We start from the raw sequence: 15,113 nt of genomic DNA, 5'->3' as shown, positions 1-15,113 counted from the left end.
ACAAGTATGGCGGTGAAAAGGTATAGCGGATAGTTGAGATAATAGTTGTGATTATAATTGGATCAATGGTGATCATATTGAATGGAAGGGCAGGCTGAAGAGGCTCTGAGGCCTACTGCTCCTTCTAATTTATATGTTGACATTTCTTACCCCTGTTTATACTTATAATGATCCTGTGGATGAGGAATGTGGCTTGTTATTCATGTTGCAAACACAGAACAGGAACAAATCTCTGAGGTCAACCTGTTTTGTGAAGGGTCCTCCACTACTCTTCTCAGAGACCAGAAAAGGTCATGTCCAATGTTGGTGTGACTGATGCCATTTTTTCAAGGATTAGTTACCCAGAGAAAGTCACTGTTATCCTAGGTGGATGGAATCTGAATAGCCATTTTGCCTGGATCTCTTTGCCCACTGTGTCATAGAGTCATAGAGTGATACAGTGTGGAAACAGGCTCTTCGGCTTAACTTTGCCCACACCGGCCAACATATCCCAGCTGCATTAGTCCCACCTGCAAGCATTTGTTCCATATCCCTCCAAACGTATTCTATCTATGTACTGTCTAACTGTTTCTTAAATATTGGGATAGTCCCTGCTTCAACGACCTTCTCTGGCAGCTTGTTCCATACATCCACCACTCTTTGTGTGGAAAAAGTTACCCCTCAGATCCCTATTAAATCTTTTCACCTTAAACCTAAGTCCTCTGGTCCTCTATTAACCTACTCTGGGCAAGAGACGCTGTGCATCTACCAGATCTATTCCTCTCATGATATTATACACCTCTATAAAATCATCGCTCGTCCTCCTGCACTCCAAGGAATAGAGTCTCAGCCTACTCTGCAGTTGTACAGAACCCTAGTGAGACCACACCTGGAGTATTGTGTGCAGTTTTGGTTCCCTAATTTGAGGAAGGACATTCTTGCTATTGAGGGAGTGCAGCGTAGGTTTACAAGGTTAATTCCCAGGATGGCGGGACTGTTATATGTTGAGAGAATGGAGCAGCTGGGCTTGTACACTCTGGAGTTTGGAAGGATGAGAGGATATCTCATTGAAACATATACGATTGTTAAAGGGTTGGACACACTAGAGGCAGGAAACATGTTCCTGATGTTGGGGGAGTCCAGAACCAGGGGCCATAGTTTAAGAATAAGGAGTAAGCCATTTAGAACGGAGACGAGGAAACACTTTTTCTCACAGAGAATGGTGAGTCTGTGGAATTCTCTGCCTCAGAGGGCGGTGGAGGCAGGTTCTCTGGATGCTGTCAAGAGAGAGCTAGATAGGGCTCTTAAAAATAGCAGTCAGGAGATATGGAGAGAAGGCAGGAACGGGGTACTGATTGGGGATGAACAGCCAGGATCTCATTGAATGGCGGTGCTGGCTCGAAATGGCCAAATGGCCTACTCCTGCACCTATTGTCTATTGTCTATTGTCGGTTGTCTACTCAACCTCTGCCTATAGCTCAGACCCTCTAGTCCTGTCAACATCCTCGTAAATTCTCTCTGTACCCTTTCCATCTTTCCTATAACAGTGCCCAGAACTGAGCACAATGTTCTAAATGTGGCCTTAACAATGTTTTATACTGTACAACTGCAACATGACCTCCCAACTTCTTTACTCAATACTCTAGCTGATGGCCAATGTGGCAAACATCTTTTTGACCACACTATCTATCTGTGACTTCTCCTTCAGGGAGTCATGGGGAGCTTCAGGTTGGAAGGCAACAGGGAGACCCTTCTGTAATGATCACCGTTACACATTGCATGTTTCTTGTTTAGTTATGATCAATTCTTTATTTGTGACTTTACATGCCAGCACATTATACTGATACTTCAAAAAAGTTTAAAATTATATTTTCACATTTGTAGGATTTTAATTTAATTTAATACTTTTTGTTATTAATTTATTAAAGCTGTTGATCAAATCAAAACAAAAGGTTGGTATATTAATGGAAAGAAATTTATGATAAATGGAACACATTTTAATTGATACTAGACCAAGTGGGACTCGTTGGGCTGTGTCCCACAACGTGGGGGCGGGGCATCACTTGGGAAGGCTGGACCCCTAACGTGGTGTCGGCGCTCAACCCGGAGACAGGAGCCAAACACCCCCATCACCCATTCCCCCAATGTAACCTGTTTCTACCACTCGCCCGTTGCCCCAACACAACCGTTTCCACCACTGACTCGCTGTGCAGGCCATTTTAAACTTAAAAATAAAAGAAAATGCACTAAGATTTAATGTGATGTGGGTGCCACCAACAAGGCTATCATTTGTTATCTAAATCTAATCATTAAACTTTGCTATGCTGGGTTAGGCTGGCAGATTCTTTCCCTGAAGGATATTTGCTGTGAAGGACTCAGTGTTCTGGAATAGAAACATTGTAGCTGGTAGGGAATTGTGACGTCATTACCGCCTAACTGCAAGTGCAGATTTGAAGAAATCCAACTTTTAATTGTCACTTAAAATCGTTTAAATCTTCCCTACTACGCTCCTCTCCTTACAACAGAGATGAGCAGCAGAGTTCACATTGTGATGTCATTTTCAGTTTTCGGAATCTTCACTGCAGCTTGTGTAAATGAGATCCCATTGTGATTGGATGTTTGTGAGATGGCATTGTGACATCATCACTGGAAGCTGAAAGAAAAGTCTCACTCACAGGTAGTTATTGTTTTCAAAGGGCTTTCATTATACTTTAATCATCAATAACTTATGAAATATTTCATTAAATATGAAGGGAACCTGATTATGGCGTGGACAGGGAAAATGTGAGTAAGAATGTGGAACATTTTCAGCTCTACAGCGTAGCGTTTTGATGAGGATACAAAAACAGACCTACACAGACACGTACATACACACGTACATACAAGATGAAACTTTTATAAGTATACTGGGCCAGGTGAGACCTGTTGGGGCCCATCCCCCAAAGCGAGGGGGGAGGGACACAGCGTCACATGGGAGGGCTGGTCCTCGAACATGGCATCGGCGCTCACCCCGGAGACAGGCCACCCCCCTTGGAGACAATCACCCCCATCACCCGTTCCCCCAACGTCACCTGTTCTCCAATTCAATATTCCACCACACACCCATAAGCCCCAACTGCACAGGCGCGGCCCATTTCCCCTCATTCCCAACACTCCCTCCCCCTCTTTTCCCTCCCTCCTCTTTTCCCTCCCTCTTCTATTCCCTCACCTGCTCCACTCCTCCACTCCCTCCTTCAGCTTTCCCTCACTCTCCTTTCCCCTACCATCAGTCACTCCATCCCACTCTCCATAACCCCTCCTCCCTCCATACCCCCCTGACCCGTTGGACCCCTTTTTCTAACGCAATATTCCATCACTCACCCTTTTCCCCAACACAACCTGTTTCCACCACACACACGTTCCCCCAACGCAACCTGTTCTTACAACGCGATCAATCATTCCCACGTGGGGACGGGGGACGGGGACGGGGGGGGGGGAGGCAGTCGGCACTTCCCGGAGCCAATTAATGTACTTCACTTTTGGGTCGGCGTCGGCACTCCCTTGAGCCAATCAATCCTTCCCAAGTGGGGGGTGGGGGCAGCAGTCGGCACTTCCCGAGCCAATGAATGGATTCAACTTTTGGGTTGGCATCAGCGCTTCCATGAATCAACCAATCCTTCCCACGTGGGGGGGGGGGGGGGTCAAAAATCTCACTCTCTCCTTATTCCCCTTGAAGCTGCTGATCCTATTGTCTCTCTGTCACTTCTCCCTCCCTCTCCTTTTCCCTACTCTCTGTCACTCCCTCCCTCACCTCTCCTCTTTCACACTCCCCCATTATAGACAATGTGGGTGGGGGATGGGAGGAGGGGTGTAGGGGCAGGGGAGAAGAGGTGTTGGGGAGGGGTGTGTTTGGGAGGGGAGGAGGGGTGTGTTTGGGAGGGGGAGGGGTGTGTGTGGTGGGGGGCGGGGCTGTGTGGACGGGGAGGGGGGGGCAATGGCTCCACTCAGCGCTTCCCGGCCGCGGCTCCCGGCCGCACTCGCTACTGGCCGCACTTGCTCCACGGCCGCACTCGCTCCCGGCCGCACTCACTCCATGGCCGCATTCGCTCCACGGCCGCACTCCCTCCACGGTTTCGGGGCTCAGCGCAGCTCACGGAATCAGCCCGGCCTCCGGGGCTCTATTCTCCTCGCCCTGGTGATTAATAGCGGGTGCCGAAATGGGCGTTACCTTCATGGTGACTGACAGGCGAGAAGACCAATCTGCCGATCTCATGATTTTTTAAACCTCCTTAACTTTTCTCATGTTTCACCGACCGGAACAAAACTTGGTGGATTGGAGGAGAACGGTAGGTAAGGCAGGAAAAAACTCCTAGCGATATAGGGTAGCGTTTTGCGCAGATTTAATTCCAATGCAGACCGGAAGTAGTCAAGATGAGAGTTTTAGTAATGGTATGGAAGATAGATGATTACCAGCACCTTTATTCTGGGGGGGAAAATTAATGCTGATGTTTATGACATCGCTGAGATCCCCAGCATGTTTCCCTCTTCTCTGACAAAATGATAAAGTCATGGATTAGCACAAGAAATACTTCCCCATGTGAGAATCTTGTGTGCTCGGAGACCTTTTTTTCTCAAATTGCCTTTCAACCTCTTGCCAAATTGCAGTAGCACCATGATTTTAAGAATCGTGTAATAGGGTGGAGGTCAAACAAAAAAAATGTGCTGATGATATTTCCATAGAGCTGTTTCCAGCAGGTGTTGACTGCCTCTCTCTCCTTGATCAGGTTCCTTTCATTCTTGGCTTCAGCAGTTGAATTCTAGCATGTTTGGCTCATTGATGTATCTTGACAGCACATTCATGTTATGCTTATCATCTGATCATTGCATTTCCTGCACTCTTTCCATCCACTTCTTGTTCTTTAGGTGACAAGTTTATTGTTACATATTTGTGCTCAGATTCCTGTAAATCTTTGCTTTACCCATGAGATATGAATGTGATTTAAGTTCCAGATTGCCTCATGTTTTATGGTTAATTAGTTCCTGGATATTCTGGTTGAATTCTATTAATCTGATCTCAGTATACTCTGGTCGAGAAGTTAAGGGTTTCTCCACGTGGTGATTATGGTGGACCTCAAAGCAGATCAAAACCATGGACACTCGGCATCTACAAATGGTTTGAAGGTATCTGATTATCTGTGATGTGCTCTCCAAGGAGAACTTTACTAAATCATTTGATGTTGATTGTGTTGCCATCACAGTTTAGTGGCTATTTTGATGGAGATTACACACTGGATCAGTTTGTGTGAATGATGCTGATGTTCTTGTCATCGCGCATTTGGATAATGATGAATTCCAGCAGAAACTAATGCTTGTCGAGGATACTGCCATGGAGCCTCATGCTTGCTTCTTTGATGAAACTGGCTGCATCAAGTCTTTAGTCAGAAAGAGGACTAATTTCGAGTTAGCTTTCTGTATTGCTTCCTTACCAATCCTACTGAGCCTGAAGTTTTGATCCTTCCTCTGACATTGCAGTTATCTTTCATTCTTGAGGTTACCTTAAATGGTACACGTGACAATAAAACATCTTTGAACCTACTTCCCGTCCCCCTCCCTCTCAACATGTTCAGCTTCCTTAACCTCTTCACCCTTCCCATTCCTCTCTAACCTCCTCATCTGTTACTCCAACCCCCCTCCAGATCTTTACCCCACCCTACCACTGGCCTTTCTCCAGCAATGACCATCCACTCTCTTCTGGGCCACTCCAACCCTTTAATAAACAATAGACAATTGGTGCAGGAGTAGGCCATTCGGTCCTTTGAGCCAGCACCGTCATTCAATGCGATGATGGCTGATCATCCACAATCAGTACCCCATTCCTGCCTTCTCCCCATATCCCCTGACCCTGCTACCTTTAAGAGCTCTATCTAACTTTCCCTTGAAAATATCCAGAGAACCAGCCTCCACCGCCTTCTGAGGCAGAGAATTCCACAGACTCACAACACTCTGTATCAAAAAGTTTTTCCTCATCTACATACTAAATGGCTTACCCCTTATTCTTAAACTGTGGCCCCTGGTTCTGGATTCCCCCAACATCGGGAACATGTTTCTTGCCTCTAGCGTGTCCAAACCCTTAACAATCTTATATGTTTCAATAAGATGCCCTCTCATCCTTCTAAATTCCAGAGTATACAAGCCCAGCCACTCCATTCTCTGAACATATGACAGTCCCGCCATCCAGGGAATTAATCTTGTGAACATACGCTGCACTCCCTCAATAGCAAGAATATCCTTCCTCAAATTTGGAGATCAAAACTGCACAGAATACTCCAGGAGTAGTCTCACTAGGGCCCTGTACAACTGCAAACGGATCTATTTGCCCCTATACTCAACTTCTCTTTTTATGATAGCTAACATGCCATTCACTTTCTTCACTGCCTGCTGCACCTGCATGCTTACTTTCAGTGACTGATGAACAAGGACCCCCCAGATCCCATTGTACACCCCTTTTTCCCAACTTGACACCATTAGATTATAATCTGCCTTCCTGTTTTTGTGGATGACCTCACATTTATCCACACAACCTCACATTTACCCACTTGCTTGCTTTCTCCAGGCCACTCGAATTGCCAATCACCTTTTATTCCATTACCAGCAGTTGGAAAATCCAAGCGTTGTGGCTCAGTGTCGATACTTTGATTGTCCGTAAGGAAATATTCAGCTACTTGCTTGATCCTGTCTAACAATGGCAGCTTGTGGTCATCAAGTGCTCGACAGATGAGTCTGTGTACAGGAAGGCAGACTCGTGTAGCAAGAGTCAGAGCATATCACTTAATCATCATTTCTCACATGGGTCCTATCCACTTTCATCAGGTAAAAGAAGAGTAACAGGTGAATGTGAGTGTGACCACCACCACCACCACCTTCAGGTCTCTCACAATTACCTGACTTGGAAATATATTGGTTCATTCATTGACACTGGATCTGAATCTTGGAGCTCCTGGCCCAAAGACATTGCAAAAGAGCTTTCAAGGATGTTTACTAATCATTTAAAATTGTGTCGATTGGAGCTTGTGTTATATGATGCGATTGTAAATTTTTGCGTTAAATAATGTTCTGCAAATTTGAAAGGTGACTCTCATTATCCACAGCCAAAGCAATTTGTTTCTACGATTGCTCAAAGTCACTTTGTCAGGATGCACTCTCACTTCCGGGTCACAGGGCTCCAGTTCCACTTTGAGCTCACAAATTTAGGCTGTTATTACACTCTTGTAGGTGAAATCTTTGTACTCCCTGCATCTTTTCAAACTTAGATGTAGTGGATTGCATGTCATTATGTATAAGAACAGTAGTTGAGGTGTGTCGTCTGTCCTGATCAATATTAACTCCTCATTCATTGAATATCGAACAGTGCAGTACAAGAACAGGCCCTTCTGCCCACAATGTCTGTGCCTTACATGATGTCAAGGTCAACTCCTATCTGCCTGTAAGTAATGTAAGTTTTTTGAGAATGTTAATTAATATATAAAATTTTAACAAACTTTTGCTCAGTTTGTGTCTGACATACATCTGCTGAAATCATTTTGTTTCCCTCCAAATTATCAACATGGCTGGATAATTATCTGAATAAAGTCCTTAAGTAAACTGATGTGTGATGCAGAAGAGTGAAAACAAAGACACAATAAAATATCTGCAAGATTTTTAATTCTCGTCTCTCGGCACAATGTCAAGAATCATGTTTTAATTTCAAATGATATAGGATTAGATTTTTAAGTTGTTCAGCAATAATAAAGTTGTAAAAGGTATGAACAGGAAATATGTTTAACTGATTCAGATCTATCAGTTTAGGAGCACAGTAATTATAGCAATCCCTATTCATATCTTGAACCAAATCACTGGTTGTGAAAACAGCATTAGGTACAGTTCTGCAAACAATTGAATTACTATCAAAATATATGAAGCAGCTCTTTATTATTAGTACTTTATTTAAACGATGGAAATCTAGCATATTAATACTGCAGTGACATGCACGTTATGCAGTTTCAATCCAAAATTATGATTTATATATTTCATATCAGAATGCAAGATTAATCATCACAGAAAGATATTAGCCATTTTTTAAAATATGTTTGAGATTATAAACCTTTTAGTTCCCTTTTCCCTAACAAAACAATCACACATAATCAAATCTGTCTGGTTTGAAATTATAATGCTTTGATAGTTAAATGTTTGCAGTTCTTAAGACAACACACATATCATTAATCCAAATGTTCGGTTTTTGCTGTGGTTCTTTTGTATTAGTTTACGTCTTCTCCTAAAATACAGAAACAACATTGTTAATATTCATGTAGTTGATAAATTAGCTGCAGATATTAACCTTAAATTGAATGAGTTATTCTCAATGATTAGAGCAACAGAATAATGCTGAACTCTCCGTTCTTTTTGCCGTTCGGAAATATTGATGCACATTTCAATACAATACAATACAATTCCTTTTATTTGTCATTTGAACCTCACATGAGGTTCAAACGAAATTTGGTTGCACATTTCAAAGGATGAAGGAAAAGGGCGGTAGGACAAATGGTATAAAATTCAACAAATTCTGCAAAGTTAATCAAACAAGGCAACATTTTACGTTCTTTTACATTCTGTCGATCTAAGTGGTAATCTACACTGGCACATTGTGAAAGAAAAATATATGTTGCTCAAATTGAATCGGCAGCATTGGCCGAAGAAGCAACATACGTAACACAATGAGGGTGAGTTGATTTGAAATGTGTTTCAGATGCACTGGCGATCGTTTCGTCCAACACCTCCGCTCAGTTCACAATAACCAACCTGATCTCCCGGTGGCTCAGCATTTCAACTCCCCCTCCCATTCTGAATCCGAGCTTTCTATCCTGGGCCTCCTCCATGGTCAGAGTGAGTCCCACTGCAAATTGGAGGAACAGCACCTCATATTTTGCTTGGGTAGTTTACACCCCAGCGGTATGAGCATTGACTTCTCCAATTTCAGGTAGACCTTCCCAGCTCTCCCACAGCCTAATGTCACCGCCTCTTCCTTTCTTTTTCTTGCACCCCCCAACAACATCCTGAAGAAGGGTCTCGACCAGAAACGTCGCCTATTCCTTCGCTACATAGATGCTGCCTCTCCCGCTGCTTTCTCCAGCTGTTTTGTCTACCTGCATTTTACAAGGTTCGTTCAGAATTCTGAGCAACTTTGGGATTTTGTAACTGGCTCTGAAATATCTGTAATGTTAAATTATTAATAATCTGACTGATAGTAGGACCAAGTTACCATTTTATCAGGAAGGGAACATATGTCCTGAAAATTGTCCAGGGCTTCTGCCAAATGATCAAATAATTGGAAGAAGCGGGTTGTCCACGCATTGAGGGAAGGAAGGAAGCTTTTTTAATCTAGTTTTCTGTGGTTGAAGCAGCCATATGCAGTTTCACAGCTAATGATAAAAACTACCCGAGTTCACCGTGAACTCCTGTAAGAAATTAATTTCAATCTCTATTTTGACTTTTCGAAGCCCCTATTTATGCTCTTCCCCTATAAGTGAAGCACAGAAAGCTTCCAATGAACACGAACAGTAAACTTTTAAAATATGTTCAATGTACCATACAAGTCCTGGATTCGTTTGGCATCCTCCTCTGGGAGGCTATACCCATCGGTATCGACATAATGATAGTATGCGTTCATAATAGAAGATGAACTATTTGAGTGCGTCAGTCCCAGTGAATGGCCAAATTCATGAACCGCAACAAGGAAAAGGTTATATCCTGTAAAAGTGAGTAACACAATTGGTTTTAACTTTTAACATTTCACACTAAATGACATTACAAAATATTGTATGTCATAACTGCTTCATTTTTAATGTTCATATTATAAGTGAACTTTAGTACTGTCTTTGGTCAAGGTCCATGTTTCGTCTTCATCAAAATGAGTGTCGCCATTTAGAGAGGATGTGCCAGGAAAAAATGCATGAGCCAGAACCCCACCTGTTCCATTGAACGGGTATTTGTCCCCGTGATCTGGGAATAGAGAACATGGGAACAGTGAGTGTCACAAACATACTAACGTGCCCTCTATGGCAAATGGCCCAGGAATTGTCGAATTGCTGAACTCACCGCATTTCCCAAACGATATCATGATATCAGCATCTCCTTCGATCAGTTTGACCAAGGTCAGAGCACTAACATCGCTCCAGAGTTTTAAGGCCCGGGCAATAGTGTCGTCTACCTCTTGTTCTGTCAGGTCTGGCGTGTAATTCACGATTCTGTCAAACAAGAAGGAAGCGAGCACATGGGTTACTTTGAACTGTTATTTATTTAAAGACCAGTGTTCCCATTGCCTCAGCGAATGCGTGTACCTGTAGGTGACGTGTGTATCTGGCCAGCGTGTGTCTGCCCCCCGCGTATCTGGGACCCCACAACGGGCTTCCTCCATCACTTCCAGAGTGTCGCGGTCCTTCACACTCAGACCACATAATTCTTGCTCCTGAAGCCCGGTTTTGGATTCTGGTCCGTTTTGTTTGATGTAATTCTGGATGAAAGAAGGAAAGACAATTTACAACAGGTACAGTTTTTAATGTATACATATACAGACTTTCGAGATACATAGATACTCCGCACCCGCGGTCAGGATCGAACCCGGGTCTCTGGCGCTGTAAGGCAGCAACTCTACCGCTCCGCCACTGTGCCACCATATTGTTACCTTTACCACGGTACCTTTAACGCCCGGAGAAAATTACATTTTGTCATTGAGCCGTTTTATATTTGAAATTAATTACTGGTTTTATGCACAGTTCCTAAAATACAACACATAAATACAACACATAATCCTCCGCCATTTCCACCACCTCCAACGTGACCCCACCACTCGCCACATCTTCCCATCTCCCCCCATGTCTGCCTTCCGCAAAGACCGCTCCCTCCACAACTCCCTCGTCAATTCTTCCCTTCCCTCCCGCACCACCCCCTCCCCGGGCACTTTCCGTTGCAACCGCAAGAAATGCAACACCTGTCCCTTCACCTCCCCCCTCGACTCCATTCAAGGACCCAAACAGTCGTTCCAGGTGCGACAAAGGTTCACCTGTATCTCCTCCAACCTCATCTACTGCACCCGCTGCTCTAGATGTCAGCTGATTTACATCGGGGAGACCAAGCGTAGGTTGGGCGATCGTTTCGCCGAACACCTCCGCTCAGTCCGCAATAACCTACCTGAACTCCCGGTCGCTCAGCACTTCAACTCCCCCTCCCATTCCCAATCCGACCTCTCTGTCCTGGGTCTCCTCCATTGCCAGAGTGAGCAACAGCGGAAATTGGAGGAACAGCACCTCATATTCCGTCTGGGGACCTTGCCTCCGTATGGCATTAACATTGAATTCTCCCAATTTTGCTAGCCCTTGCTGTCTCCTCCCCTTCCTTAACCCTCTAGCTGTCTCCTCCCACCCTCCCATCCGCCCGCCCTCGGGCTCCTCCTCCTCCTCCCCTTTTCCTTCTTTCTCCCCCACCCCACCCCCCATCAGTCTGAAGAAGGGTTTCGGCCCGAAACGTCGCCTATTTCCTTCGCTCCATAGATGCTGCTGCACCCGCTGAGTTTCCCCAGCAATTTTGTGTACCTCCTAAAAACATTGGTTTTGTATATATCACTGAATATACCTGGTCTTGATCCGAGTCGTTTCCGCTAAATAGCTCCGTATCGTTGACGGGTGCACTTAAACTAAGCGCAAGATGAAGTAACACAATAACAACGGGGATCTTGAAGCACTTCATCTTCAGGATCTCGGAGTCTTCAAATGAACTGAGTCGTTCTGTCCTGGCTGACTTTTATTCGGTTGATCGCCGACATCTCTGTAATCTTGCAGCTCGAGGCGTTATAAATTTGCACGTTAGTTTTGATATTGCAGATATAGTAGAAGTATAATTCCTCCAATAGAAATGGACTAAATGGAAGAAAACTCAGGCACTGGTATTTTTAATGGTATTTCAATACTCGGGAAACAATGTTGCAAACCATGGATATGCTGCCATTGGATGTTCACTATTGTAATAAGAGTCTTGTGCGAACAGTCCGTGGCTGATAGCGTGTGACTGGTGGCGCTATGTTTAAAGGCTGATAGCCTTTAACATGGAAATTTATAATCATATTATAACACAAGATAACAAGCTCCAATTTACATGATTTTCAATATTCAGTAAACCTACTTGTTAGTGAAAGCACTTTTGTAATTCTATGGTCAGGAGATCCAACATATATATTATAATATACCTTGGAGAACATTATAATATACCTTGGAGAACTCTGGCAAATTTGTCACACATGGTATGCCTTTCAAAAAATGTTGACTTGGTTTAATAAGCGAGTTTGGTATTCCGAAAAAAGCAAGGAATCATGGGATTTGTCAAAGGTCATTCGCGATAAATCTGAGGAACGGGGGTGCCAGGTAGCAGGAGGGTTGGGTGTAACAGTGAGAGAGAGAGGGGGCAGAAGTGAGTGGGAGACAGGGGGGAGACTGGACCGATGGAGAGAGATTCTTGGCAGCTGCGTGCACACAGACCCACGTCTCATCCAAAGCCAGGATAGAAGCCGGGTCCCCGGCGCCGCATGCGCTGCGGACCCCCCTCCTCCCTCGAGTGTCCCATCAGTGTCAGAGTGCCAGAGTGGTCCGGGGCGACCCCGGACCAATGGGACACCAGCCCGGAGCAGCTGCGACCCCAGGCCCACAACCAGCGTGGAGAAGAAGTGCCAACCCAGCTCAACTCAGCCTACGACAGGACACCGGCCCGGATCAGCGATGGCCCCAGGCCCACAGCCAGCATGGAGAAGAAGTGCCAACTGCAGCCCAAACCTGCTCCAACTCCCGAGGAAACCACTTCCCGACAGACCAGTGACCACCAGCCGTAAATCGCCGCCCCACCCAGCGGCTGCCGGCCAACCCCCCTGGCGCTGGCGAAAGCCGAGCATGGAGCCATCAACGGGGGCACACACAAAACGCTGCAGCAACACAGCGTGTCAGGCAGCATCCCCGGAGAAAAGGAATGGGTGAGGTTTCGAGTTGAGACCCTTCTCCAGAGATGTTGCCTGACTTGCTGAGCCACCACAGCACCCCGTCATGACCTGAAATTAAAGCATATAATTAGTTAGTTACCTAATTGTAGCTAATTACAAAATTCAATTACTAGATCTAAACATGTATCCATTTCATAAGAAAAGGTTAACATTTTTAAATAGCCTAAGTGTCCAAATAACATTGACACAAGAATTCACAATATAACATGATTTTTAAATCTCCTTGTCATGAATTTATAGGCCAAATGGAAGGAATTTAATGTTTAATGTTTAAATCCTGTAAGTTAATGGGCTTTTAACTCATCTTGCGAGAGGGTTTTTGTGGAACGCGATCGATTGGAACGTTGCGGTTGCTGTGAATTTGAACCCCATATCGGGAGGAAAAACACTTCATATGGGGGTAAAATCACATTTTCGCCAAGGAAATTTTGATTAGTCATCCTAAGAAGCAAGTTTATATGTAAGATAAACAACTTACCCCGTGTTTTGTCCCCCTACGTGAGATCCGTCCCATTGTAGGCGTTGAGTGCGATAGAAGTCACTTTTTTATTTTACTCCAGCGATTAAATTGTCCCGCGATTTTTAAAAAAAACTTTTGAGAACGGAAGTCAGAACGATTTCTCTGCATCAGCTGCCAGGCCGAGGAAATCCATCTCGGACAGGCAGGAGAATACGGCATTTTAATCCAGCACCTCCCCCCCCCCCCCCCCTCAAAGGCGCCAAAAATCGCGCACACGGCCAGTGGCAGAACTGCAGCGCTGCTGAAGGTAAGTATTGTAACATCGCTACTTGGTGTAACAGCTTCAGCTAATAGCTCCACTGCATCAACTGTTGCCTACTTTGAAATGCTTGGTGCAAACCATCAGGAGTTGCTAACCTGTTTACATTCAGTTCCATTTTCTTTTACACACCATGTCCTTCATTATAATGATTGGCATATTTTCTTCCATGCTGTTTGAAACCAACTCATCCAAACACTTTGGGATTTTTCCAGTGTCCTCTACCACCTGGACCACCGCCTTCTGCCTTCCACTGTAATCTATTTGCCATACATCTCTTGCCTTGCTTTGCCCAGCCTCCAACAAACTGTTTACTTTGCTCTACCCACTCCACTCCCCTTTCAGTAATTCTGTAAAATATGTAACGTTGCCAAAGCTTCCTGGTTCCAACCATTTTTCTTAAGTTCTGAAGGGCTTTTTCACCACAAGTGCTACCTGCCCTGCTGAAAATGTCTGGAAATTTAGACTTTATTTCAAGTTTGTAATATTCACAGTGTTTTTCTTTTGTTTCATTTTAAATTTATATTTGGCTCGTCTGTGGACCCAGATGCATGGTTTGCAATATTTTTCCCCATATTGAAATGGATGGAAAAATATCAGTGCCTGAGTTTTCCTACATTTACTCAATGTCTATTGGGGCAATTCTAATTCTGCTATGTGTACCTAAACCTACCTAGCAACAAATTATTTTCAAAATATTTTATAGTTGATGCAATTGTGATACCAAAGAGCATCAGGTCGCTCCCATATATTTAATACTGTGAGCGAGGCCTTCCTTCCATGTATCTAATCTCTGTTAATCATCACACATCTCATGCTTTAAAGTTACATTATTTCAATATCAAATTTAACATGCAAATTTATTACGCATCCAGCAGCAAGATAATGGAGATCTTGGCGACAAAACCACAAGTAACTGAAAAATATTGCTGACATCCTGCACATTGGTCATTGTACAATAATATAACACACCTGATCAACCCAATAAAACTCGGCCAGGACAGAAAGTTCATTTTTGGATTCCAAGACACTAACGATGAGATGCTTCAAGATCCCCATTTGTATTATGTTAGTTCAAATATGTATAAAAATATATATTTATTGCAAAATGTGCCAGTGCAGATTACCACGTAGAAACCATTTACTTAGATTTACAGAATTTATAGGAAAGTAAAATGTTGTCCTGTGCGATGAACTTTTCAGAAAACAATCATTCATTGCATTTTACACCATTTGGAGTCTAAACAGTCGATTCCCTACTGCCCTATTCCCTCATCCTTTGAAATCTGCATCAATATTTC

General features: G+C 44.0%; 1 protein-coding gene across 1 annotated transcript; it reads right to left on the bottom strand.

Annotated features, from left to right (window-relative positions):
• Positions 1 to 7,642: 7,642 nt before the first annotated feature.
• LOC116974163 (collagenase 3-like) lies at positions 7,643 to 10,542 on the bottom strand. The gene is made up of 5 exons (XM_033022348.1): positions 10,332 to 10,542; positions 10,090 to 10,238; positions 9,865 to 9,993; positions 9,580 to 9,741; positions 7,643 to 8,269 (listed from the first exon to the last, which is right to left on the bottom strand). The coding sequence occupies exons 1-5, from the start codon at positions 10,406 to 10,408 to the stop codon at positions 8,253 to 8,255; spliced, it is 534 nt and encodes a 177-aa protein (XP_032878239.1). The 5' UTR covers positions 10,409 to 10,542; the 3' UTR covers positions 7,643 to 8,252.
• Positions 10,543 to 15,113: the final 4,571 nt, after the last annotated feature.

This window comes from Amblyraja radiata, chromosome 6, assembly GCF_010909765.2.
Source record: "Amblyraja radiata isolate CabotCenter1 chromosome 6, sAmbRad1.1.pri, whole genome shotgun sequence".
Taxonomy (NCBI): Eukaryota; Metazoa; Chordata; class Chondrichthyes; order Rajiformes; family Rajidae; genus Amblyraja; species Amblyraja radiata.
This window is presented reverse-complemented; position numbering and strand designations above follow the sequence as displayed.